This window comes from Mus caroli, unplaced genomic scaffold (assembly GCF_978045245.1).
Source record: "Mus caroli unplaced genomic scaffold, Mus_caroli_1 scaffold_19, whole genome shotgun sequence".
Classification (NCBI taxonomy): domain Eukaryota; kingdom Metazoa; phylum Chordata; class Mammalia; order Rodentia; family Muridae; genus Mus; species Mus caroli.
The window spans coordinates 18,454,346-18,482,143 of NW_028227274.1; the positions used below are offsets into that span (position 1 = coordinate 18,454,346).

At 43.4% G+C, this 27,798-nt stretch overlaps 1 protein-coding gene across 1 annotated transcript in view; it reads right to left on the reverse strand.

Annotated features, from left to right (window-relative positions):
• Garem1 (GRB2 associated regulator of MAPK1 subtype 1) overlaps window positions 1-27,798 on the reverse strand; it is a 167,568-nt gene that overhangs the window by 91,471 nt on the left and 48,299 nt on the right. The window contains exon 2 of the mRNA XM_021150525.3: window positions 19,542-19,682. Within this exon, the coding sequence (XP_021006184.1) occupies window positions 19,542-19,682 (141 nt within the window). The remainder of the gene's footprint in view (window positions 1-19,541; window positions 19,683-27,798) is intronic.

Sequence of the window (27,798 nt, forward strand, 5' to 3'; positions counted from 1 at the left end):
TTCCACTATGAGAAGACACAGGAAGAAGGTACGGCGTTTGAACCTGTTCTATCTATCCTTAGTCTGCCTTTTCCTTGATCTAGGACTTCCCAGCACCCTGAACTCAGACATTTCTATTTCTAGGTCACCCAGCCAATGTTTGGTTTTCTTTCTTTTTTGAGGACAGTAGTTCACATGGACTAAGAACCACTCAGGGCCAACAGTGGCCTGCAGTTGACGGAAGCCCTGCACACCATGGACAAGGCTCTGAAACTTCTCAGTGGTTTTCAGAGGGATGGATTGATAGGGTTTATGGGTAAGAGTATTTCCCGCTTGGCTGGGCTTTTCCAAGAAACGGTAGAACCCTCCCATAGTGGCCATGACTCCTTCTAGTTACCATTACAGACTGAGGGAACAGCATTTCCACTCCTCTTCCACGTGAATTTTTAAAAATGTAATAACCTATTTAAAACTAATACTTATTTTCAGTACATTATTTTTGAAAATATGAATTTTTTCTTCTTCTTCTTCATGTTTTCCAAAGATTCTGGCCAATGACAGTGGCATGGTGACTTACTCATGTTCTCAAGGATACCTTTACAAGCAAAGCAGTTTGAAAACAAGACTCTGGAAGGTTCTAAGAAGAACAGCTCTCACATGATACACTCCAGTGCCTGCAACTGTTGCTATGAGGAAATTACTAAAGTTGCTGCTAAACGCTGCCCAGATTTCTCTGGCTCCAGACAGAGGGAACCTGCACCACCCGCTTCACTGCATATGGGATTTACTGCCGATGGTGCCAATCATGGAAAAGTCTCTTACAGTCATTTTGGTAAATCAGTGCATGTTTATGGAGGTCAGAGATCAAACTTCAGTGACACCCCTGCTGTCACTCACTTTGCCAGTGATTTTTAAAGTCTCTTCACTGACCTGGAGCTTGCCAATTAGTCTGGGCTGGTGACAGTGACCCAGTGGCAGTGAACCCCAGTTATTTACTCAATTCTACCTCCTTAGCACTGGAGTCACAGACAGAGTGACCACACTTGGCATTTTACATGAGTTCTGGAAGCCAATAAGTCCTTATGCTTGTATGGAAAGCACTTTACCAAATTGAGCCATCTCTCCAGTCAGGAAACCTTATAGAACTATGGATAAATATTTCTGGCAAGCCAAACATGGTAGTTCACTTAAAACCCCAGCAGTAGGAGGCTTAAATAGAAAGATTTCTGAGTATGAGGCTAGCCTGAGCTACATGGTAATACTCTATTAGATTTTTTTTTTTTTTTTTTTTTTTTGGTGAAACCAACACATACCTTTCCATATAAGAAATTGTCAATATGGTGTTTGGTGCTGACAGCCACATCTAGATTTCTCTTTTCCAGCACACTGATGAAGTCCTTGAAGCCTGGGGTATATTTTCAGCAGCTTTTCTAAACAACAGAGTTAAAACTTGCTAGATTCTTGGGCATGAAATGATTGAGCATCCGACAAAGACCACAAACTCACATTCCCACTGCATACCTCTTATCAAGTGTTTCATGTGTGCTCCGATGACACAAGGGACACATGGGGTACACCCAGGCAAGAGTGACACTCTGTAGAGGTAGCATGAGGACATGGGGTCATAAATGTCTTCTCTGGAAGGCCGATGGCTTTCCACACTGGGCCCCATCATTTTTCCAGCGCCATTTCTTGCTCAGGATAATAATAACCGGAGTACTTTCTCTAATTTGCACGTTGGTTTTCTAGATTAAGTCTGTGTTCTTGGGTCAGTGAATGGAGTCCTATGGCCCGTGCTAGTGGTCTTATCCTGGTTGACACAGGTTACTAGGATCGTGTTTGAGTACTAGCTTAAACCACACTGACAGCAGTCAAGTGTTTGTGATGATGCTAGATCCAGGCAGAGCAATTCAGACCCAACACAAACAACTACTCACAGCGTTTGCTTTAAGCAGCAGCCCTCTTAGTAGACACTTGCTCAATAAGATGGTAAGGGGAAAAACAATATGAAGGGTAAGAAGAAAATGATTGAATGATAATAAAAATAAAAGTTGTTCCAAGGAGCACACAGTCTTGAGGAAAGCTTGGTTTGCTGTTCATTGTGATTTAATGACTGCTCACATGTTCAGCGATGAAGGAACCTACTACGTGCCCCGTACACTGAGAGTAGTGTAGAAAGGAATGCTACATTAAATGAAATATGCCTATGAGCTCACAAGAAAGTTACAGACACAAGTGGTGGGCACTTTACACCCTATTGTACCAGACTCAGTTCCAATAAAGTGCTGTGTGATTTAGAAGTAAATTCTTCCAACTGGGTGGGGGTGGGAGGGACTGAGGGCATTTAGGATGACAAAGATCAGATGTCTTTTGTTTTAAGCACTAAAGAGACTCACCCATCCCAAAAGGTGTTAAGTGTATGCAGAACCATGGAAAAGGAGACCTACTGAAAGCAATGCTTTATAATTCACAAAGCTCCTACAACCAAGACATTTGTTATTCCAAGTACCTGGCAATCAAAGGTTCATTATAATGAAGATTTAGGAAAGAAAAAAGTATTTTTGAAGTTGTAGAGTTGGGAATGTGAACTGCACCCACCCTGAATACCATCCCCAAATAGTGCTAACTACTGCACAACTGGGAATCCACAACTAGCCACAGAGACTGGCTTTATCAAGTCATTCTGGATTCAACAAGATCTTTACAAGCTGGAGAGATACTCCTGAGCCCAGCTTCATCAATCTAAATGAGCAAGACATGGAGATTCCTGTACCTCACAGGAGCTGCTGAAAAGACCCATGGAGCTGGGGATTTGTTTGTACTGAAACATCACACTGAGCTCTGTTAATTAAGAACAACTTCTCTGTACCAATTGCAAATGAAAAAGCATGTGAAAAAGTAGTAATGGCAGCTGAGGTTACTCATTCAGGGCTCAGCATAGTCAGCTATGATCCTAAGTGTCATCTAATCTTCGTGACAAGTGGTTGAGCTCTGTGTTATCATGCTCATTTTATAAATGATGAAAGTGAGGCACATGTTGCAGAGCTGCTGGTAGACCATGGAGCTCCCTGCTCTTGCCCTTTTCATAGAATTCTTATCATAGCTGGGAAGAAGGCCGTTGTTGGGCCACAGAAGGACAAGGTGAAAGAGGGACACTTGTCTTGTTCCTGTTTCTTAGGGCATCAGTACCATGAGACTGCTTCAAGCCACAAGGAAGGTAAGCACTACACCAGGGTCACTTTAAAGGTGCCAGACAGAGTGGCTGCCTTTCTCAAGTGGTTCTTGACTGGCCAATCCCATTACAACTAGAAGAGCTGCTCCTGAACCCAGTACAGTGGTACTGGCCACTGTGGCACTATACAGGTGCCAAGTGTGCAGACAGTTTTCAGGGCACCTGAGTATCAGTGCCTCTCTCAGATATGCCCAACCTGTGGCCCATAGGCCGCATGCAGCCTGAGATGAACAGGAATTAAGACAAACACAAAATTATAAACTTACTTAATATATTATGAGGGTATTTTTGATTGATTTGTTGATTTTTGTTTCTCTTTCTCTCTTTGTGTGTGTGTGTGTGTGTGTGTGTGTGTGTGTGTGTGTGTGTTTGTGCATGCATGCATGGGCACACACTTGTGTATGGTACACATACCAAGGCACATGTGTGGAAGTTAGAGAACAACTTGTGGGATTTGAATATCTCCTCACATCATGTGTTCTTGCGACTGACTCAGGTTGTCAGGCTTGGTGGCCTTTACTTACTGAGGCATCTCACTGACCTTTATGTCAGACACTTTGACCTGAGAAGAACAGACACCCCAGCACCTGTGAGCCTTTCCTGGTGGAAGAGCTCTCATTGAGAACACTCCCTGTGAACACTGTTGACAAGAGGTAAGGGTGAGCTGGAAAAATCAAAAGGAAGAATTACAGCCTCTGTCAATATCCTCTAAGCCTTCTCCATGATTCATAATACCCAGCCTGCTCGGAAGAGACTGGGGTAGCCTCTCCAAACTCCTGGGGCCAAGGAACAAAGGGGTGTATTATCTGTTACTTCCACTTGCACAATTTGCTAGTCAAAGGCTGTCCTCACCTGTTGCACAAAGCCAACATCGTGAGAATGACCTCATCCTTATGGGACAGAGACCAAGCCAGGAGGTTCATGAGAACTCTAAGACTTAGCTGCTGTGCCAGGACTCAGGTTGGGTGTAGAGGCTCCAACACTAGTTAGTTTTGAGTTTGAATCTCAACTTCCCTTCCATTCCTGGGAGGACTAAAAGCTGATTTTTCCATACCTAGCACAGCACAGCTTCTATATTACATGAGATGGTTCAGCCACCATATGGCAGGTACTTCCTGAGTGCTCAATAGTGGACTCAACTCTCACCACAGCCAACAGTTGCTCCACTCCCTATACCTTACTGCCTAGCATTCAGTAGGCATCCAATCATGGACAAATATCCACAGAACTTCGAGAATCTTGCTTCAGTGTTATCCCTCTTTTCTAGATGAGACTCTGATGCAGCGGCCTGAACTTAAAAGCAAAACAAAACACTTGTTGAGTGGCTTGAAAAATATGAAGAACCAGCAATAGAAAAAATGGAGGTCTGCATTTAGGAGGAGCTTGGGGAGCAGGGAGGATGGGGTCTCAAACTGTGCTTTCCTTAGGGACACCTTAAATCCCTCACATAGCATGTAAAGACTCATGTCAGGTGGATGGCACTCACACTCAGAAACAGGTAGGCCTGGCTTGCTAGGTTTTCGTTCTCTTAAAAGCTAGGCATTTATAGGCACACCTCCCTCCCCACTTTGGTAAACAAAGGAAGAAGAAGGGTAAAAGTTAAGGACAGTTTGCTGGATGGTAAACAAAGTTTAGCAGCGGCGGAAGTGTCTCCACCGCAGCCCCTGAATTTTTTCGCCATGATCCGCTTAGCCATTGTCAGTCTCAGTCAGAGTGTATGGAAAGTAGCATGGATTTACAATCTGTTGAACTAGTCCCCCCACATCACCCTCACCCCCGGTCTGAGCAACAGCTGGCTGTTTTAGAAACAACTCTGACATTGACTTTCCAGACAATGTCTGCTTGACGGTCTGCATCTGCAGAGTGAGGAAAATGTGGTATGCAGCGGACTATGACATGGATGCTGTGGAGGATGACGATGACAGTGAAGATGGTCTGCATGTTTCTCCGGAAGCACTGTTGATGCTGGTTATCCTGGGCTGCAGCAGCCGCCCATGCACAGCAGGACTATACAATGTCAGCAGATTACAGTAGCTGCTCTTCCTCTAGTGGCAATAACCAAAAATGTGTTCAGACATCGGCAGCTGTTCCCAGGGTGGGAAAGAAAGTAGATACAACTTTATAAAACTCTGGTCAAGAACTGCTGGTGTCTGTTAAACAGAGAAAACAATCATTCTTGCCTTAAATAAGGAATAATAGTGTCATCAAGAACGCTGACAAATTCCCTAACACATTTTTGCTGTGTGTGCATGTTCAGGTGTGTCTTGTGCGTGCGGATACATATGTGCACCCTTGTGTGTGTGTGTGTGTGTGTGTGTGTAGGCCAGAGGAAAATCCTGGCTGTTGCTCATTCCTCAGGTGCCACCCATACCATAGTTTTTGAAACAGGATCTCTCATTGGCGTGGTGCTTGCCAAGACTGGTTGCCCATTGAGCCCCTGGGTTCCAGAGACCCTGTCTCCTCAGCACTGGATTACAAATGTGAACCAGTGTACCTGGTTTGTTTTGCTTCTAACCTGGGTTCTGGGGTTCTTGTTCAGCTCTCCATGCACACACAGTGAGCACTCACTAACTGCCACCTTCAGACCCCTGACAGACGCTGTGATTGTAGTAAGGTGACCTACATTATATATTCTCCATCATAAGGAAGTGTGTTTAGTCATTGTATTGAAAGATATGTGACCATAATAACTCATTAATTGTTCTAGATTTTGACATGTAGAATGAAGAATCCCTATAGAATGCAGTTAAGAAGTAAGCCACAAATATAGGTAAAACTATCAAATTTTAGAGGATGAGAAACTTGGACTAAAAAGCCTCTGACTTCTCAGAGATCACAGTTTTTATAACAAAGGCTCACTGTGTGACTAAAACACTTAACACTTAATATTACTAGAATAATAGTATTCTAGAATAATCCTATTAAACGATTTTAATCATGCTTAATGATGCTATTGGAAGATTTCATGTTGTTGCCAGAAGTTCTTTACATTTATTACATTTACTTATTTTCACACACATATGTATGTGCAAACGTGTGGGCGTACATATACAACGGCATGTGCGTAGAGGTCAGAGAACAACTTGTGGGTCTCAGGGACCAAACTCAGCTTCTCAGGCTTGGGAGTAAGGACTTTGATTTGCTGAGCCATATTGCTGGCCTAGCATCATTTACTTTAAGCTGAAAAGCTTTAAGAAACCAAGACAATGACATAGACCTAAGCGAGCCCAGACATAGACATGACAAAGCCATAAACTAACAAGTTTTGAAGACATATATAGTAATATAAGCACATGTGCTTGGTAGGCAGGAAGGCAAAAGCAAGGGGGGCTGACTGGTCTTAAACCGCAGGCAAATATTTTCTTAGATTTCTTTCCCTCATCCTTATTCCTTATATCTGGATATGAACTCTCACCTCATCTCCACCCTACCTGGTCTAGGGCTTCCATATCTTTCTTTGGATTTATTTCAGTAACTTCTTAACTGGTGTCCCTACCTACCATAATTGTTGCCTTGTCCATTCCTACCCTGCTGAGAGGGAGCCTTCCTCCACTCTTCTTGAGAGGGTAATTCTGCCTAGGGTACAGAAACTGCACCTCCTATTGATCTGCCTAGAGTACAAACTCTTACACGGGCTCCGACCAGCTTCCTAACCTTATCTACAAGCACCCCTTTCCCCTCTGTCTTACAAATCACTGACATTATCCTCACTGCTGTCTGTCACAGTCCAAAGCTTTGTTTGAACCAGGTCTGGAGGGCATCTTCTGCCTGTGGTTGAGGCCCCTGTCTCCTGTCCCTAGAACAAAGCACTGCAGCTTATTCACTGGTTTAACAGAGTTGGCTTGCAGGCCCCAGGACAGCTCTTCTGAGCAGCCCTGCCTGTCAGTGTCCGTGGGAGCTGCCTCTGTCTGTTTCAGGGCATCTTCAGAAAGTGGCTAAAAGAAGGCTTGTCTCTGAAAGCTGAATCAGCTCCATTTGGTTTAACTCATTCGCTGAGCCCTTATACCTTCTATGTCTGTGCTAGATGCTCATTAAGAGCATGCAACATATATAGGTCTGGCCTCAAGGAGCCTTCAGAAATGAGAGAATAAGCTGGGCACAGTGCTGCACACATTTACACTTCTGGGAGGCACAGGGAGGTGGATCTCTGAGTTCAAGGCCAGGTTGGTCTACATAGTAAGTTCCAGAACAGTCAGAGCTATGTAATGAGACCCTGTCTCAAAACAAAACAAAACAAAACAAAAACAAAAAAAGCAAAACCTAAAACAAAACAAACAAACAAAAACCCAAAGTGGAGAGTAAGAGCCAGACGTCCTGAGCCCAAACTGCTACAGAGATTCTGAAGAAGATGGGAAAAGAAGGTGATCCCCCAGCGTGTGGAAGGTGCGAGGGGGGCTTGAGGATAACAACATTTGAGGGAGGTCTGCCGTTGGACAGTGGCTGGGGCATGGGAGTCTTCTATACAAGAAACAGAAGACAGCAAGACATGACAGACCTGTCTGAGCAATACCAGCTCTGTGGGAACCCGAGGGTCAGCACTAGATGAAGTTTGTATTCACATGGGAGACAATGCTGGAAAAGTTTGGCCAGCAGTTAGGATAAGCAGAGTAAAAGTAACCTGACCTTTACATAGACACCCAAAGAGAAAGCAAGTAGGATTTCCAGGCGGCCTGTGGCAGAACTGAGGAAGTGGCACTAGGAAGACTAGATATGCAGGAACTTTGGGGGCAAGGAGGAAAGCCAGGGTGGACAGAGGCCTGGGCTGCTATCCGGTTACAAGCAGAGAGAGGCTGAGATGCTGAAATGGTGTGTGTGAAGGACTCCTAGAAGCAACACTTACCACCAAGGGTGGAAACCCTCAGCTGGGACTGGAATGTTCATATCTACAAGCTACTGTGTTTCATTCTCTGACAAAGACTTTTAATGTCCGTAGATAAAAACTCCGTGTCTGTCTTGCTTGCCTTATGCTCACGTTCACTCATTGGCTTGAGTCACTCTGAGGGTCAGACCCCAGGATGTTGTATAAATGAGCTCTGACAAGCTGGGGGCACTATGTCATACCCACCCTAATATGGGAGTGTCTGAATCATCCCTCCTCTTGCATCACACGGCAGAAGTGAGCATTGCTACGCTTGGTTTGTTGTTGTTCTGTGTCTACTGACAACACCCAGGAGGGTCAGTCTTTAGGGAAAGCCAGCACTCAACTTCCCTGGGCAGTGAGTCATAAAGGCAATGATTCTAATCCTAAGGGACGGCGCCCAGTGACTTCAGGAAGTTTTCCTAGCGGTGTACTTGGTTTGGAAGGTCTGTTTTCTACTAAGAGATAAAGCTCAAATTTACTTCTAGGAGCTAAAAGGAAACCTTTGAAAAGATCAGAGGTACAAATCCAACATGGAAATGAAATTACGAAGTGAGACGCGCATGTTCCCACCAGGCTATAAACACTCCATTAACAGCGTGGTCACAGGCAGGCGGCTTTTCAAGCTTTCCACCCACGTTGATCACATTATGTCATAGGTTACCTTAGACTGGAACTGGACTCAGCCCCTTCCAGCACCAACTTTCCACTGAGTACCTGGACACAAGTAGAAGAAACTGAGAGCAGCAGACTAGGAGTTCTGAGCCCAATATGCTATTCCTATTCTGAGCCCCACATACCATCCCACATAGCACCCCTGTCCTAAACCCCCATAGCACCCCTGACCTGAACCCCAGATGCCATCCCTGTCCTGAACCCCACGTACCACCCCTGTCCTGAATGCCACATACTACCCCTCATGTCCTGAACCCCACACAGTACCTCTGTTCTGAACCCCCATATACCACCCCTGTCCTGGACCTCACATGCCACTTATGCTTTGTGTTAGAAGTGAATTTCTTTTTGCTCCTACAGTTTATGTTTATAGATACATTAGACAACTCACAGGGTGTACAAGATTAAACAAGCTGAAATGGGGGAACCACCACTAAGAGATTTTATGGTTTTTATTAAAGGTATTTTATTAGTATTTATAGAGCCATTGAGGAAAGTCACATTGTATGATGCCAAATAACTACAAATATATTGGTTCACAGTCTGTTTTCATTAAAAATCATTTTATGTATCTATATCAAAATCACATTTACCTTTTAATAACACTTTCTTAAAAATTAAAGACAATTCCTATCACAACCAGGACAGCAACATCACATCTAACAGAATCAGTAAAACATTATGACAGCACATCTCCCTCGGCCATTACTACTGGTGCAGTCCAGCAGGGGCTGGACCCAGGGCCAACCCACAGTGCACCCTGGCTTACTATTTGAAGCAATGAGAAGGAGATTGGCCATGCTGAAGCTGTACCAAGGATTGGTAGCAATGTTCAATTTATTCTTTCAGGAAAGTAGACGTGTATGTAATGTTTCATTCTTGCTTTGAGGTGAGTATGAATCTGGACATATCTAAGTACAATAGGCTGGTGACAGTGTCAGGAGGCATAGTGGGAGTGGGCTTTGGGGTACTGGTGTTTGAATTAAAGTGTGAGAGAAGAGGCAGAGCAGCTTCTACTAACCTTTGCTCTCCCTCCTCAGACAGACAGACACACACACTCACACACACACACACACACACACACACACACACACACACACACACACACACACACACCTCTTTTCCCTTCCGGCCAGGTATTACCCAAAGAGGATAATAAACCTGTTTGTCTCCAATGCAACACAGAAACCCTGTAAATAAGCGTCCTGTGCCCTTGCTTCTCTGAATAGGAGCTAGTCACAGTCCTCTACCTGAGCCACTCTGGCTTATATGGCTCTCATTCTAGCAGGAGCTCTGCCCTCCTCTTGGTGCAAAGATAGGTCACCCAGAAAAACCAAGAGTTAAAACAGATAAACCTTGCGGGGGGGAGGGGGTCGTCTCCCTCCCAGTCCCTACCCTTTATGACAGTTACATCCACCTGAATCCAGCCATGGAACTGGACAGCCGAGACAGTCTCCTCCTCAGTCTGGCCACATAAAAATAGAGCAAACAAATGTTTCTTTTGTTGGTGCCAGCCTGACTCTGAGGTGTGCGGATGGATCCCTTCTGCTGGCGACTGCATTACTTAGCTTCTTTTCTCTCCTGAATGACTCCACTTAGCCTAGACAGAGGCCTCAGGATGCATTATTCTCTGAGAATGAAATAGTAAAAGCCTTGCATGCCTCTCCCTCTCGTTTCCTTTAACACAAAAGTCTTGATGGAGACAGTCAGTCCTTGCTTGCTGTCCCCGTTACTGCTAACTCCACTGACATTTGGCTTTCCCAGTTTCAGTCCTCAAGAATCCCATGCCGAGCGAGCAAGGATCACTGTTCCCTCGATGGTCAGCAACAGGTCTTTTCCAGGCCTCCAGCAATGGGCAGGACTCCAAGCTTAGCAAGAGGCCATTCTTGGGCCTTGGTGTCCTAGAAGCTCTCCTTGGGTAGTCACACAGAGCTGGGCTGTGACTGCCAATGACAGTGAGAAGGTGACCATTGACATTATCCATTTACTGCTCTTCTGGAGTCAGGATACTGGCTGAGCCCTAAGGAAGCCAACATGCTAGCTACTTCTAACTGGTCTCTCTTTTCTAGAATAGATAAATGGCACTGTCCACACAGAAAGTGCCTTCAGGAACTTTCCAAGAGAGCACAGTGAGAGAAGGCATGGAGCCATGTATCCTAGCTTCTTTTTTTTTTTTTTTTTTTGGTTTTTTTCGAGACAGGGTTTTTCTGTATAGTCCTGGCTGTCCTGGAACTCACTTTGTAGACCAGGCTGGCCTCGAACTCAGAAATCCGCGTGCCTCTGCCTCCCGAGTGCTGGGATTAAAGGCGTGCGCCACCATGCCCGGCTGTATCCTAGCTTCAAATCATACTTATTGGCTATGCAGCATCACCAGAGACTTAACATCCCAGGATTGCATTTGCATGTTTGCAAAATGCAAGCAAGGAACCGACCTTAGCAGGTTTGTTGTGAACATCTGTGAAGTAATAATGGGCTGAGTTAGCAGCCTAGAAAATGATAAGCACTAACCACAGTTTACTTGTTAACTGTGGCCAAGCATGTCAGTCCTGGATGCTGCCTGCTTGTTTGATTCTAATAATTATTAACGGCCAGACTGGCTGGGATAAATGTTTCTTGGCCTATTATGGCAGCTCTCAGGACTTTCCAAAGAAAAGTTTGCTATTTTCCATTTTTATCATAGCTTTCCCTCATGACAGAGAAAATATACAAAGCGAGGTTCAACACCAGCGATTACTTCTGCGAACTGATGATTCACGCTAATTAAACTCGTAACTCAAGAGAACGAAATTACTTGTTTCAACATTTCCTTTTGTTCAGTAATTATGATTCAAGGTTATATTAGATAGCACACTATTATAACTTTGTCGTGAGCTAGATACTGTACATGCCATGTCTTTAAAAACAGGCACTGCCATGTAAACCCAGGCGCTTTGTTGAAGAAGGGCTGTGCAGACCCCATAAGCAAGTCTACCAGATATGTGTGCAAGCATCCCTTCTTTCTACACAGGAAGCAGCTCAGAGAGAAGGCTCTGAGATCATCCTGGCTTGTTAGAGATTGACCGGATTTGCAGCGGGGTGGGAATTTAAAAATAGAAGCCAACGTGGCTGGAGTTTATCTCAGATGCTTATGTCCCAGGAGCAATCTGTTATGCACAATGATAGCAAGTGGTTCATGGAGGGATTTGAATTCTCCTGAACACAGTCAGAATTGCACTACCTGCCAAGGTGGCGGAGCACAGACACATAGGTATCTCACACAAGCCATTTGTCCTCTCCATTTCCTTCCCCTCTCCTCTTCTTCTTTCCCGTCCATACTGACATCAAAGCTATGAGCTCCCACATGCTAAGCAAGTACTCCCCACTGGGCTATCTCCACAACCTTCTAATTACTTTGTACTTTGAGATAGGATCTCACTAAGTAGTCCAAGCTGACCTTGAATTTGTAATGGTTCTACTTCTGCCTTCCCTCCTGAGCAGCTGGGGATTATAGGTCTTGCTCACCAGAGCCAGGCTCACAGATTTGGTTTTTTAAAGCCATATCTTGGTACACTTTTGTTTTGTTTTGGTAGTTGTTGGCCTTTAGAGACAGGGTCTCAGTTCAGATTGACCTTGAAGTTGATATATATGACCAGGTTGACCTTGAACTCATGAACTTCTTACTCAGCCTCCCTTGGGCAAGAGTTGCAGACATGGACTATCAGGCCACGTTGATAGCTTTTGCTTCTCTTGAGAGGTAAACATGAAGACTCCCTCACTTCAAGGCTACATGTGCAGAGGCATGTATAAAGTTAGACGTATAGGCTAGGTGTGGTAGTACACACCTTTAAGCCCAGCACTTGGGAGACAGATGCAGGGAGATCTCTATGAGATCAGACCAGCCTGTCCACATAGTGAGTTCCAGGACAGCCACGGCTATGGAAAGAAACCCTGTCTCAAATAACAAAACCAAACAAAACAAAGTTAGAACTATGACAATCTCCACAATATGGTCTCAGGGAAATCTCCATTTCACAGAACATGAGACAATAAACACAATTTCAGATGGTATGTTATAGCCAGGTCTTTGTATGACTCCTAAGTTTGTATCTAATTTAAAGGAAACAGATGTCAAATTATGAATACTAAATTAGATTCAAGACTGATTTGGGTGGGTCACACAAATGAGATGTACTTGTGAGGTAATAATTTGAGTCTGTTGGACTAATGACTCTGAGCTGCAAAGACAAAATGCATTTGATAAACAACAGCACTATAAACTGTGAAGTGACAATCACTCATCCCTGGGAACCCTTGGCTAGAATGAAGCTGTAGAAAGACATTTAAGAATTTTTAAGGACAGACGTGTTCAGTTGGGTAAGTTAGAGGGAAAGAGGTGTATGGTGGGTGCACAGGATGACTGGGCAAGGCTGAATTTCCAGATAGGTGCTCTAAGGATGCAGAATCATGAAATGCTGAGTTCTGTTGCACATTTCCTAGGAAACCTTTGCCCATCGGGTAGTGATGGGAAGGAGGAAGGTTAAGATAAAGTTTATCTGTGATGCATTTTGAATGCACTTGTATGAAAGTAGCTACCTCCTTCCTGAACAACTACAGCTTTTCAAAGCTCTTTCTCTACCATTAGCAAAACACACAGTGCTGATTGCACACATTCTCTCAGAACTGTTACCTAAAGAGCTCTGCTTCTAGAAGAAGTCTTTGCTTATCTGAAGCATGTTAAGTCACCTCAGAAGTCAGGACGAGGAGTGGCTTACAGCTGCCAGGTCAGAGTTTAGACTTCAGGACACAGTCAGCTCCTTTAAATACCATATGAAATTGTTTCTTTTCACATGAGAAATTTCATGAAAATCTCTGGCACAGAATATGGAAGACTTCAGAATTGGAACTTCTTAACAATGTTGAGTTTGGAAGCAGATGTGGAGGCACACAACCTGTAATCCCAGGCTGAGGCAGGAGGATCTCAGCTCAGAGGCCACCATGGGCTATACAGTTAGACTCTGTCTCAAAATAAAGTCAAAAGGAGCAGGAGGAGGAAGAAGAAGGAGAACAGCAGCAGCAGCAGCAGCGTCTCACCCCTTTCTTGGATATGTGTGGCTGCCCAGACTGTGCACTGCCCAAACCCATGGGACTTCATTTATAAAGAGCACACAGTGATGAGCAGTGCTGTCATTCCCCCTGTTGAAGCAGTACACTGCTGTGTAAGTCAGAAAGCAGAGCATACTCGCCAAAAATACAGGGAGCGTGCTGCCCAGACACGGGAGAGGACCTTGAGCATTAACATAAGTAAGAACAGTAATCCATAAGTCCAAGCTAGTCACCACAGGCAAGTAAAGCAATGGGCAAGTGGGGAAAGGTTTTCCTTACAGTAGGGGCAAGACTGACACATGACACAGCCTCAGTTTAGGTGCAAACCATCAATTCTCGACATACCACAGTAAACACTGCACCAGAAGGACAAGGTCCAGATGTATAGAGTGAAGTGGAGAGGCAGGAAGATTCAGAGGAACAGTATCGTCAGAGCATCTGGAAGTCTTCTCTTTAAATTTCCTAGCAATGGTTCTATCTATCTATCTATCTATCTATCTATCTATCTATCTATCTATCTATCTATCTATTAATCGACCTATCAATTGATCTATGTATCTATAAATATAGATACAGCAAAGAAATCAACCTAACTCAGTGATCAGAACTGGTATGATTAATAATGGGCACGAGGTCATTGGCTCCTTGCAGAAGCCACGGTCACACACATACTAAACTGGTACAAAGTGCACAAGTGGAATCTGATTAGGAAGTGATAATCCTTAAACATGTCCATACCACACAACACAAAGACAGCCAAGGAACAGCGCCAGAAAAAAGCAAGCTGGTGATACTTGAAGAAATGCGCGAAGAGGTCTAGTGCTATCCTGAACAGGACAAATGTAATAAAAGACAATCATGCGACAGGTGACGACATGGAACATGGGATGTAAAGTATCAAGTGCCCTGAATTTTACAACTCTGTGCCAGTTGCATTAGACAGAGAACGACCTTGTCCTTTAGGAATGCGTGGTGAAGCATTAGGGCAAGTGTGCTGTCTACTCCCAAATAACCAAAGTCAAGATAGGTGTGTGTGTGTGTGTGTGTGTGTGAATGCACATTTGGGCAGAGGAAGAAAGATTAAAAACAAAAGGGAAAAGTGATCAAAAGAAACAAACAAACAAAGAGAGGAGCCAAAACTGGGCTAAACTGAGTGATTGGTGTAAGGATGAGGCCTCCAGACAATGTTTAGAAGAAGCTGTATCCATGAACTCTCAAAATACTATTGTCCGAACAACAACAATACCAGCTAAACACCAATATGGATGGGGCAAATTTCACATGGTCTCAGCCCCAGGTGGCCAAAAGCTGCTGAGAGAGGGAGAATCTCTTCCAGGAACAAGCTCCCACAGAGACTGCACAATCTGAAGAGGTCAATTCCATACACATGCACATATGAGCGAGGCTAAATGGGCTCAGGAGGCTGAATATTCACATGTGCATACATATGTACACAGACATTCTATATATATACATACATAAATGTTTTATATACACACAAACCCATGCATATACATATTTTATATAATTTATATACATGTATATATGCATATATATATGTATGATATATACACTGTATGTGTGTATATACATGAATTGATAACTAAAGGTGGGAGCATGAATTTGCAGGGGTACCTGGGAGGAGTCTGGGGGAGAGGAAGGGGCAGGAGTGATGTAGATGCAGGGCTCATGTATGAAGTTCTTAAAACAAACAGAATTATTTTACAAAAGCAAAACTAAACAGACAATGACACTCTCACACACAGATAACAAAACCAAGCCATGCATAGCAGCCAGAACAACTTTAAGGGCTGTCAATGCTCATCTGCTTCAATGACCAGAAAAACAATTCGCCTTTTGATTAGTCCAAGATGGGAGCTAGTACTCAGAAACATTTCGTTGGAATCACTGTGATGAGATTCATCGTTAGTCTTTGTGAAAGCTCTAAGCAGTCTGAAAGATGTTTGTCTTGCATAGCCTCTCTATCCTACTGATACACTAAGAAACTAGGATTTGCCCAAGCAATAGGTGACTAAGTGACTGAAACCAAACAGGGATGACCATGAGGTTGGTGGGCTTTGCCACTGCTATGTGCTGAAGTCATCCGTGAACTACTTATTAGGCGTCCTCCAGGAATGAGAGATGAATCCCAACTTAGACAAACTCCTGAAGCTAATAATACAATAGTAATAATACATGCCTGGGTGAGTGTATCCTCTGCTAATTACAGCCAGAGCTCAAATAAGCAAGAACAATGGAAGTGACAGCTTTTGTACCCACATTGCACTTTAATGCTCTTTCTTCCAAGGGCTGAACTTTGAAATAAATCGCTTTTCGGAAACAAAGTATATGCGGCTGTAAACTAAGTGTGGTGCTACATGCACATATTTGCGCAGGCTGAGGCAGGAGGATGGTTTGGGCCCAGAAGTTTGAGATAGGCCTGGGAAACAGTGAAACTTTGCCTGAAAACTAAGAAAACAGTTTATGAATGTGCCATCAAAACCACTGACATGATCGCATTTAAAATAATAAATCTCAGTTTTATAATGTAACCAAAACAAACTGCCTTCTTGTCTACCTGTTTGTCTAGAAGACTGGAGGAGAAAAGAACATAGAAAACCACTAAAATGAGTCTTTGTAAACTTTTCCCTTGCAGTACTGGGGGATTAAGGTCAGGGTTGAACACACTTGAGGCAAATGTTCTACCAGGAGGTAAAGGAGCCAGCTGTTTGCCTGTAAACTGAAATGCAAAAGCATCAGTGCCGTCAAAAGGTTTGGAGCCCCAAACAGAAGAGCAAGCATATCTGTGTGGCCCTCAAATCTCCTCCTCAAGCTTCTTGCTGAAGCAATTCAAGGAAAAGAGCTCAGAAGACAGAGAGCGACAGTCCTCACCGGCCACCCACTCCAGCTTGTCTGATGCTAAATGACCTCATAAGGCACTTGGCCTCATATCAGGTTTCTCTTTCTTTAATTTGTTTTCTATACATTAATGTAAAGTGGTATGACCTTAGTGTCCCCACTTCTTAATTTAGCTTTGGCAGTTCAGTTTCATTAAAGATAATCCACATCTTTGCAACAAGTGGCTTTACATGCACCATCCCTGTTACCAGCAAATATGGAGAATAAGTGTCTGAACATGCCAAGCCTCTCTTCCTAGTGAAAGGCGGATAGCCATTAATGCAAAAGTATAAGCTTGAAATACTAATGTCTATTGTTATTTGGGGGGAGATCTTTCTTTTGGATTGGATATTTTCTTTATTTACATTTCAAATGTTTTCCCCTTTCTAGGTCTCCCCTTCGGAAACCTATCCCCTCTCCCCCTGCTTCTATGAAGGTGCTCCCCTACCCACCCACTCCTGTCCTCCCACCCTGGCATTCCCCTACACTGGGGCATCAAACACCCTCAAGCCCAAGGGTCACTCTTCCCACTAATGTCCAACAAAGCCATCCTCTACCAGTGTACTCTTTGGTTGGTGGTCCAGTCCCCAGGAGTTCCGGGTGGGGGTGGGGGTCCTGGCCTGTTGACACTGTTGTTCCCTCCATGGGGTTGCAAACCCTCGCGGGGAGATCTTATCATTTGGCACTGGATGCCCTTCTCCAACTTTAATTGTATTTGTAGCAGTGGAAATCCTGATGCCAATCTTACACAGCCATCTAGACCTAAGTCATTATTGAGACCAACTGAAGTAGAATTTGTGCAGATAGGACTCAGCAACCAGTTTCTTCAGAACAACCTATTTGATTCCACTGTGTAGTCAAGACCTCGATCCCTGGCCTGAATACCCATTTCCACAAAGAAGTTTATCAATTGTAAACTGACAGAAAGGATGCACAAGAGATTCTTTTTTGTCTCCAAGATAGGGTTTCTCTGTGTAGCTTTGGCTATCCTGGATCTTCCTCGGTAGACCAGACGGCCTTGACCTCAAAGATCTACCTGCCTCTGCCTCTCAACTGGTGGGTTTAAACGTGTGTGCCACCACCACCGAGCAAGAGATTTTTAACATTTGATTTGTTAAGGAGTGTATACTACAATTGGTGAGTGAAGGAAGGTATGTGTGAGCACGGAAAGCAGCAATGGAATGAAGAGCGTCAACTGAATGTGACACAGTCAGTAGATCCAGAGCCCATCTATGACAGAAGAGGGCCCTCCCCGCCCCCAAAGGAGTGGCATGGCAGAATGAGTGGGGCAAATGGAAAAGTACACAGTGTCATCAGGAAACAGGGAGGTGACTGGCCCAGCTACAATAGATGTCCCCTCTTTAGAGAAGATAAAGATTGGAGAAACAGGCCAGAGTTCTGCAGGTCCAAGTCAAGGCAGGAGGAGTCTCCATTGAAATTTGAGGGAATGACCCATTGAAAGCAGCCCTCTGGGAAGACTGGGTTGACAGAAACAGTCATCATGTTTTGTAGAAATTTCTAAAGCACAAGTCAACTGACAGAACACAGCCCGGTTAAAAACACTCACGATAGTGATTTATTTATTTTTTCATAGAGAAACCAGAGTCTGAGCCTGCTGAAAGTAAAGTGGACCTTGTTGTGGGTGGAACCTCTTCGAAGAGACTCTGGACAACCCAGAGGGCTTGTAAATTCCCCAGTCCTATGAACACTGCCCCAGTTGCCTGCTTCCTAGTCTGATAAACAACACCTTCCACAGGCTCTTCTATTCACATTTCCCCATAAAACCTACTCAAATAACTACTAGCTAGCAGAATTATAAAAAAACAAAGTTTGGGGGCATAAAAGTTCTCTTTCTTATAATATTTTTGAAAGTTTTTTTTTTTTTCTGTTTTTAAGTTTAGTGAGCAGCTGAAGAAGTCTAAGAATCAAAAAGGCCGCCAAAGCATGTTTTATTCACTAGATACTGGCAAAATTCTGTTTTCAAATAAATAATTTGCTAAGCATTGGAGACATGTCTGCCAAAGCCAAAACAGCAGCCCATGTCTGCACAGTTTATAGTTAGCTGGATAAAATATCCTACTATAACTTTAAGGAAAGTTGAATAACAGATAAGAAGTTAATAACCATATATAACAAACTGTAAAAACAGAAGATAGCAGATGGTGATGTGTATGGTTTTGAAAAACTGGTTTATAAGCTACCCTGAAAGTTAACTGAAGCAGATACAGCACAAGTTCAGTTCTGACCACAGAATTCACTCAACAAAACCGAGTTCAATGGCATCCTATATCTGAACGGAGTTCAAAGCAAGGTGACAGGGTGGGCACCATCCACATTTGACCAGAGCAATGAGGTCATGCCCCTGTTATATTCTAAAAGAGGAGGAGTGGCAGGCCCAGGTATCTTAACTTCTAAACGGACACTTTTAAAACCAGGGAGCACTGTGCACTTGTGAAATGGCACCTTGTGCAGTTGCTACATCCTAGTTATTTACAAGAGAGACACTCAGGTTGTACTTGGGTTACTCAGGCAAAAGACTGGAGCTCAGGGACTGGCCATAGGGAGTGCTCCAATTCCAAGACCACAAAGGAATTCTCCATGTAAAATTTTCACCTTATAAACACCCAGCTTCATTAACTAGAAATATCTATGACAAAATGGAGACATCATGGATTAAAAAATAACCACACAGAGGGGTTTGATTCTTTTAAGTTGGCATACTCTCTAGTTGACAGGCAATTCCTAGCTCCTGCTACACGGATAAGATAAAATTGGCTCAAGATCCCCACCCCACCCCCTTGTCTGGCCAAGTCTTACCTGCATAATGTACAGGGATCTCTATCTTTGGCCCAATGACATAGTGACCTTCTTCCAGGCTATGAGCAGTGATGGTCGTCCACTGCCGGCATGAATGGATCAGCAGGAAATCATTCTCCCGAAGCCCTTCCACGCATTCTCCTAGAAAATATAATTCCATATGAGAAAGCTGGGATTCTGATCTGCTTACTCTCCTCCCTACAATGGAATTTCTTAAGTTTAAACTCATATTGCTTTGGAGAGACGGCGCAGTCTGGAAAGTCAGACAAGCACTAGGACCTGAGTTCAAGCCTCAGCACTGGGGAGGCGGAGGCAGGAGGATCCTGGTGCTTACTGATCAGACAGTCTAGCCAATCAGTAGGCTCTAGGTTCAGGGAAAGATCTTGTCTCAAAAAATATGGTGGTGCTTTGGGTATACCTGGCGCTACTGGAGCTGGAGGCCATGGTAGTCTAGGCCACAAGGATTTAGGGTTTAGTTGTCCCCATTTCTCAAAACAACAACAACAAACCCAAGGAAAAAAGGTAGTATTATCCTCTGGTTCTCCCCCCACCCCCCAGTTACTTATGAACAAATGGACAGTTTATACTTGAGATGGAAAAAAATGGAGAAAAGAAATAAAGGAAAAAATGAGTTTCCTTATCAAGTTGGAAAACTATACATAGAGTTCCCTACAGACATTTTCCATTCATTTGACAATATGGCATTCACACGCACTAGCATACCTACATGGTTGTGGCTTGATGACAAACACCACTCAGTGCCTAGAGCGGGCACAGCTCAAATGATGTTCCTGCCACTTCACGTAGTGTGACCACATCACTAGGCAGGCACTGCTCTTCCCAGGTGAGGAAAACCAAGATCCAGAATGGGAAGTGATGTGTCTAAACTCACAGGGCTAATGAGCAGAAAAGTGGGATTCAACTGTGGACCAGAAGGGTGCCAAACCTTAGCTCTTAATCACTACAACAAAACTATCAAAAGTAAACTTCAGTGAGGGGAAGGAGTGCTTGACACTAAATGCATGTATTTCCTTTTAAGTTCCATGCATCCATCTGCCAGTTCTCTCTGGCTTGCCACCAACCCTCCCAATCAATTAAGCGTAATAAAGCTTTATAACATCCAGATGAAATTATGTCTTGTTTTAATACTCTCCAAAGTACCTTTTTAGCCTTCTGAAATGATGACAAACTATTGCAAAAGGGAAATCCACTTCTTGAAATGTAAAAGATGTTTTTCAGATGCTGACAAAATCCAGTCCATGAATTCTGGGTTAGTCATTTTAAATCCAGCCCAATGAAAATATCTGGAGAGGTTAATTCCTTCCTAGGGGAGAAGCTTTCCTCATTTTTATGTTAACTTTAGTACAATGATTAAGAGTTATTAGTGATGTAATTGTATGTTTTGAAATGGTGTTTGCAGTCCTCTTTAAAATGAAAAGACTCAGTACTTTTCTAATCATTACTGAAGGCAGTAATGACTGCTTGGTTGTTCCAATCATAAGCAGGGAATTGACTTCTAAACCATTATGATGATCTCTGAAACAGTTTTAATGAAAGAATATTTTATTTTGGGGAGTAGAAAACAAGACTTAAATATTTTATTTATAGGGTAGGAATGACCTGGAAGTAGTGTTCATTAGCAGGAGGGGAAGGTCTGATTCATGTCGAGGTGTGTGTGTGGAAGGGGGCCTGGGGTTCTCAGATTCCCCTGCCCCTCATGCTTTGGGAGGGCTAGGCTATTTAATGACAACATCTCCTGGTGCAGCCACTCGTCAGCCCTTTGCATTCCTCAGGCATATTAAGGAAGGAAGGAAAGGTCTAGAAGCTCTACTCCAGGAGAGATATTAAGCAGCCCCTAGAAGGGCAAGCATGCAGCAGGCATGTTCAGCAGGGCAACTGTCCAGCAGCGCTGTGCCACCTCCACTGTGTGGTCTCAGACAGGACCTCTGCTTCTCATTGGCAAGAGGGGTAACATACATAACTCCTGCTTTCCAGAGACCACACAATGACTGAGAATGGAGGGTATCATGGCCAAGTCCAATTTATTACGGGTGAGCAAAGAACTTCAGGCATTAAGTTTATAGTACACTTTCCCCCTAAATGTTAGTCCAACATTGTGATTTTAGGTCATCCTATGCTTGAATAGAGTAGGGAACAACCTTCAGTGCAGCTTGGAGCCGTACAGCTAGGAAGCAAGAGGCTTATTCTGCATTTCTTCCTGTCTCCTGATACAACACTGGCCTTTACCTGGAAAACCACTGGCAGTAACTCAGGAAACAGGGAGAAGCTGACGCTGGGCTTCCAGTTTCATTCATTTACTCAACCAGGACAGCCAGCATGCGCCTGGGCATGTGGGTCTCAGGCATCAGCAACCAACCAAAAGTCCTCAGTGCCCATCAGAGAGCCGATGCCACCAAGAACGGTGAATGACTGCACCATCCATGAATTATATGAGACACGCAGCTTATTAAAAGGAAAGTGATGTATTAGAAGGGGTCATGAACATCTGAGGGAGCAGGCTGCATGCTTTTTAAATTTCAAAATAGTCCTCATCCATCTGTCCAACAAACCTTTATTTTTCCATCTATCTATCTATCTATCTATCTATCTATCTATCTATCTATCTATCTATCTATTCATGTGGTGCATGTATGTATGTTGGTATACATGTGCCATGATGACTGTACTCACTTTGTTTTTTTGTTTTTGTTTTGTTTTGAAATTTCTGTGAGCAGGCAATGGAGGAGTTGGGAGAAATATAGAGGAGATATGGTTCTGTCATTTCAGGAGCCCACAGTGTGCTCCTAATTCCATGGGAGGGAGCAGAAGACCCATGCTGTGTGAAAGAGATCAGCAATCTAGGCTGGGCCTGGTACTTCAGCAGAGACGAAGAAACCCTTAACAGGAGCCTGATATAGCTGTCTCCTGAGAGGCTCTGCCAGTGCCTGACAAATACAGAAGAGGATGCTCACAGCCATCCATTGGACGGAGCACAGGGTTCCCAATGAAGGAGCTAGAGAAAGGATCCAAGGAGCTGAAGGGGTTTGCAGCCCCATAGGAGGAACAACAATATGAACTAACCAGTACCCCAAGACCTTCCTGGTACTAAATCACCAACCAAAGAAAACACATGGAAGGACATGTGACTCTAGTTGCATATGTAGCTGAGGATGGCCTAGTCAGTCATCAATGGGAGGAGAGTCCCTTGGTCCTGTGAAGGTTCTATGCCAGGGCCAGGAAGCTGGAGTGGGTGGGTTGGTGAGCAGGGGGAGAGGGTAGTGGGTGGGTGGGTTTCGGAGGGGGGAACCGGGAAAGGGGATAGCATTTAAAGTGTAAATGAAGAAAATATCTAATAAAAAATTTTTAAATGAATTCTTAAAAAAAAAAAAAAAAGAGGAGAACAGAGCTGTTGGGCTTCTCCTGTGGTGGATGAGCGAGCTTGCTCAGAGGGGAGAAGGAGATGGGAGCCTTCCGGAGCCTGGGAATGAACACCCCCACTCCAGGAAGATGAATCTGGAGAAAATGGAGCCCCGAGGCCCATATGGGAAACTCAGGGGGAGAGCATACTGCCGCTCAGGGACAGAAGAAAAATGCCATTTTCTGCAAGTGAATTGTTGTGTCATAAAGAACGTTTTAATTTTATTCCACAGTGGGCTCTAAAGTGGCACCCAAAAAACAACTGCAGTCGAGTTAATCAAACTGAAAACATAATGTTCAGTCCTGCAGTTCACTGGTGTAGTAAACACTAGAAAGAGGCTCACAATGACTTTCGGAGCCATAAAGTAGGAAGGAAGCTATGCCTATTTTTGAGCTTATGTCTTATTTTATTTTTTTCACAACTGATCTGTGTGCCTGCTTTAGGCAAAATAAGTTTCACAAAACTTGTCTGGAAATAAAACAATAGAATAACTTAGAATATCCCAGGGTAGGTCACTAATAAAGACATGGAATTAAATGAATTCATAAAGCAAACATCTTTTTGTGATATAATTATCCTGGTGCTTAACAACTATGTATAATGTTCTAAGACTTAGCTCAGTGTTGTAATACTAAGAAGCCTAAAGGAAGTGATGTTACATAGCAAACTGTGTACACATCACCCTACAGTTACTCTGCAGCTAACCTGCTTCTGGGACACACTTCATTGGCTTTGACCTTGCTCCCCTAACAGTAATCCACACATTCCTTTTAAATATCCATATGCATATGTATACATGTATACATGTATATATTAACACTAGGTAATGTCAAAGGAAAGTCTGCTTTAAAATAATGCTCAATTTCAAACTCCAAAATCATTAGTTATGGGCTGTATATGTTTAGTAACTTTCCCTCCCATCTGCCCTTTGGCTTATGGTACAAACTGTTCTCCCAAATCAACTTCCTGTCATCTCCTCTCAGTGTTCCTTCCCTCTTCACCAGCTACCACAGAAGCAGGAACACCCGGCCTTAGCCTGCCCCTCCTTTACAACTCCAGGGCCCTTAGCTGCAGGCAGCTCTCTAGCTCATGCCATCAGTCGCTAATTTCTATGTGGAGCACCTGGTCGAGGTGAGGCTGTTTTCTACCCCTTTCTGCAGAGATGCCCTCCCCCTGCCCCCGACAGGCACACAGCATATACCATACAGTCATTCCGTGACACTGATGGAGAGCCAATTATGTTCCAGGTTCTGGCCAAACAGGAGTGAAAAAACCGAATGAACAGAGTGGACCCTTTCCCCCTTTCTAACGTATTTAGACATTCCTACAGGTAAGAGCATTTAAGAGTATAGTATCCTATTATTCTCTTCATACATCTTCAGATGTCTCCATCCATTATGTGGCCCCACAGCCCAGAGCATCTGTAACCTTATGTCCCTGCCCTAGATTTGACTCCCAAAGGGCTCTTTTCTGTTCAAATATTTGCTCAATCTGACATAACTGGTCCCTAAAATCACTTTCTATTCTTTTCTTTATATTCTCACCTCCATATGCCCAGTTCCTCACCCTACTGTTCTTAAAAGCCAGCTCAAATGCCACCCTCATGAGTGTCCTTCCATGTCAAGGCTAATCCTAACTAAATATCACTGGTTTAAATCACAGTAATTCTGTAGCTTTGTTTATAGTCTATGTTGGAATTGTACATTTATCTTAGAGCTATGAGGTCAAGTTTCAAATGTATGTACATAAATGTGCAGATAAAATAAATACATTTAAAAACTTGTCTTGTCCGGGCCATGGTGTCATTTTCTTCCAGCTACCTGGAAGCCTCAGGCTTCAGAAGGATTCTAAGTTGCAGGTCCACCTTGATGAGTTTAAAGGCAGCCCCGGCTACATAGCCGTCCACTGTTTCAAACCCAAAAATGGCATGCTCTTGAGTTGTCCGGTTTTAGAAACATGATTTCAGGGCGTAAGGAAAAAGACACTCAGGACTGTAAATAGTTTTTGTGGCAGTGCATCTCACCAGATCCCACAGAGTGCAACACAGCAGGCCACACACATGACCTTCGCCTTCACTGTGCTATTAAATGTTCTAATATGTTTATCTTTATTTGGAATACCCTGCTCCATGTTGGAACTTATCATGCACTTCATGACTACCCTAACTTTGCACACCAGTACAGCTAAATACATCTGAATTACAGTGCAGGTGTCTGCTGGTGTGTATGAATTACTTGTATGGTTCTGAATCACTCAACATTGCATAGCACTCCCCACAGTAGAACACAAGTATGTCAAATGCTCCTTTTATTTTTAAACAGGAAATGAGGTATAGATTGAATATTTTAATTCCTCTCTAATAAAAAAATCTAATAAAAATCTGAAATTTTACATGTTCTAAAATCCAGTATTTTTTGAATGCTACCATGATGTCACACGTGGAAAATTGCACACATGACCTCATATGAGATCTGTAGTTGAAATGTACGTCAACTAAAAATACTGCACAGATCTCTCAGGTTGTGTATCCAAAGCGTATATAGGATGGAAAGGAGTTCTGTGTTTAGACTTAGGTCCTAAGATGTATCTGCAAATATCACACAATTTAAAAAGAAAATCCACAATTCTGTAATAAGTGGACTCAGACAACTTAGTACAATGTGTCCTAATATTAAATCTGTCTGCTCATGACTAACAAGTTTTCTCATTATTAATGGTAAGATAAAGCCAAAGACTAATGTAGACATATGTCCATGTTATATTTGGGGGGGGGGGGGATGTTCCTGTCATATAGAACATATGCTGAGTTTACAGAACAACAACAACAACAACAACAAGGCCAAACACATTTGATTTTAATAATTCCCTAAATTGTGAGAATGAAGTCACTATAGCAACTATAAAGTTGAAGTTTATTAACAAATTCACATTTATTCCTGGTGTTGCCGGTGCTGTATTCACACTGGAGCTAATTAATGTCTGGTCAGGAACTCAAAGCTATCACACCACAAAATGCTTTCATTCTTCCAACTCCCAGAATGCCTGGCCTTGCATGCAGACTCCTTTTTCCAAGATGGCTTTCATTCCTGGGTAACGTAATTTCATCTCAGCACCTTCAGCAGAACTCTGACTATGATGGACACTCACATGCTTGCTGACAGATTACTGAAGCCCCAATCCAACAATATGATTTGTTAATGTTTTTTGCAGTGAGAATCAATCACTGAAGTTGGAATTTTTATTTATTGTGGACATCAGGGGCTGAACACCAAATATGCTTGCTCTTCTTTCCATGTGTTTAAAGGAGCAAGGTGCCCCCACTGCCTTAGCAGTTGGCCTTGCCACATTCCCGAGTTGTAGCCAATGGTGTGTGAGCACAAAGGACACTGCCTACTTCCTGCCCTGGTAATACCCATGGAAGTGACCACAAGCCCATGAGAAATATTGATTTCCAGGAGCACCTGGAACAAACCAAAGGAAGGGCAGTGATGATAGTCTGGGCTTCTTAATTAATACAGGGTTGAACAAACTGCCTGTTGCATGGCTGGCCACACCCTTCTGCTGGGCATTACCCCAGTGTCAGCTCTAGGATCCAGGATCCCCTTCTTGTTACAATTGTTAGCCTTCCTGAAGCAAAGCTTCTATTAGCATAACCTTCAACACCAGCAGTCTCACAGTAACCAAAAAGGCTATTCTAGCAGTCTGCATAAATAAAAACTTCTCTGCCCTTTGAAAAGGTAGTTTAGAGGCAACTCCTCTGTTCTGCTGATTTTATTCTATAAATTAAGGAATATAATAAATATGATCTAGGACATTTATTTATTTATTCATTTATTTATTTGGTTTTTTGAGACAGGGTTTCTTTGTGTAGCTCTGGCTGTCCTGGAACTCACTCTGTAGACCAGGCTGGTCTCGAACTCAGAAATCCACCTGTCTCTGCCTCCTGAGTGCTGAGATTAAAGGCATGCGCCACCACGCCCGGCGATCTAGAACATTTTTAATGAATGGTGTCTTAGTAGTTTCTCTATCAGACAGACAGACATTGTAGAATACACCTGTGATATGTCTGTCCTAAAAGACTTTATAAACCACAAGATGAAGGGATGTGCGTGTAGAAGGAGAGGAGCCCAAGAGCAATCAGAAAATTAACAACTAACCTGTTGTATGTGTTGAAAAGGTAGGAAGGGGCTTCAAAGAGGAAGCAGCAGAAAGGGAGGGGAATTCCCAAAGAATTAACTAATTGGCAAATAACCACCTAGAGGAAAAATGTATAAAGCCATCAGGAAGGGTGTGGTCATGTGAAATCACAAGAGCCAGGTAACAGTATGAAATCAGTGGGAAGTGAAGAAATCTAAGTCCAGAGAACAAGAGAAGAGGCCAGGTTAGCCTCACGGCTGAGTTCTGAGAATGAGCTGAAGACAGAGCACAGCATCACTAAGACACAGGGACCATGTCTGAAGCTCCTTGGTAAAAGCCTGGGAATGCATCAAAGGACTCAAGTCGACTGTTTTTTAAAAAGCTTGTGGGACAGATAGCCTGTGTGGAAAAAACAGAATGAAACAAGAAACGTCCTAATCCTGGACTAACACAGGAATGGTTTTAGGATCATCTAATAAAAATGTTCTCTGTGCTCCATGATTCTCCAAGGACAGGAGAGCATTTCTATCCCACAGACAGCAGTCGTGACCTTCAGCACTGTGGCCTGTTTCTAGCATTATCATTTTGTGAACAATGGTCTCTGGAAGAAAAATTGATACCAGGCACAGTCAACAACAGTACCCTTTGACTTATCTGATGGTTTCAGAGGCAACTGTCCCTTGTGTGTGCTGAGAGGACTCC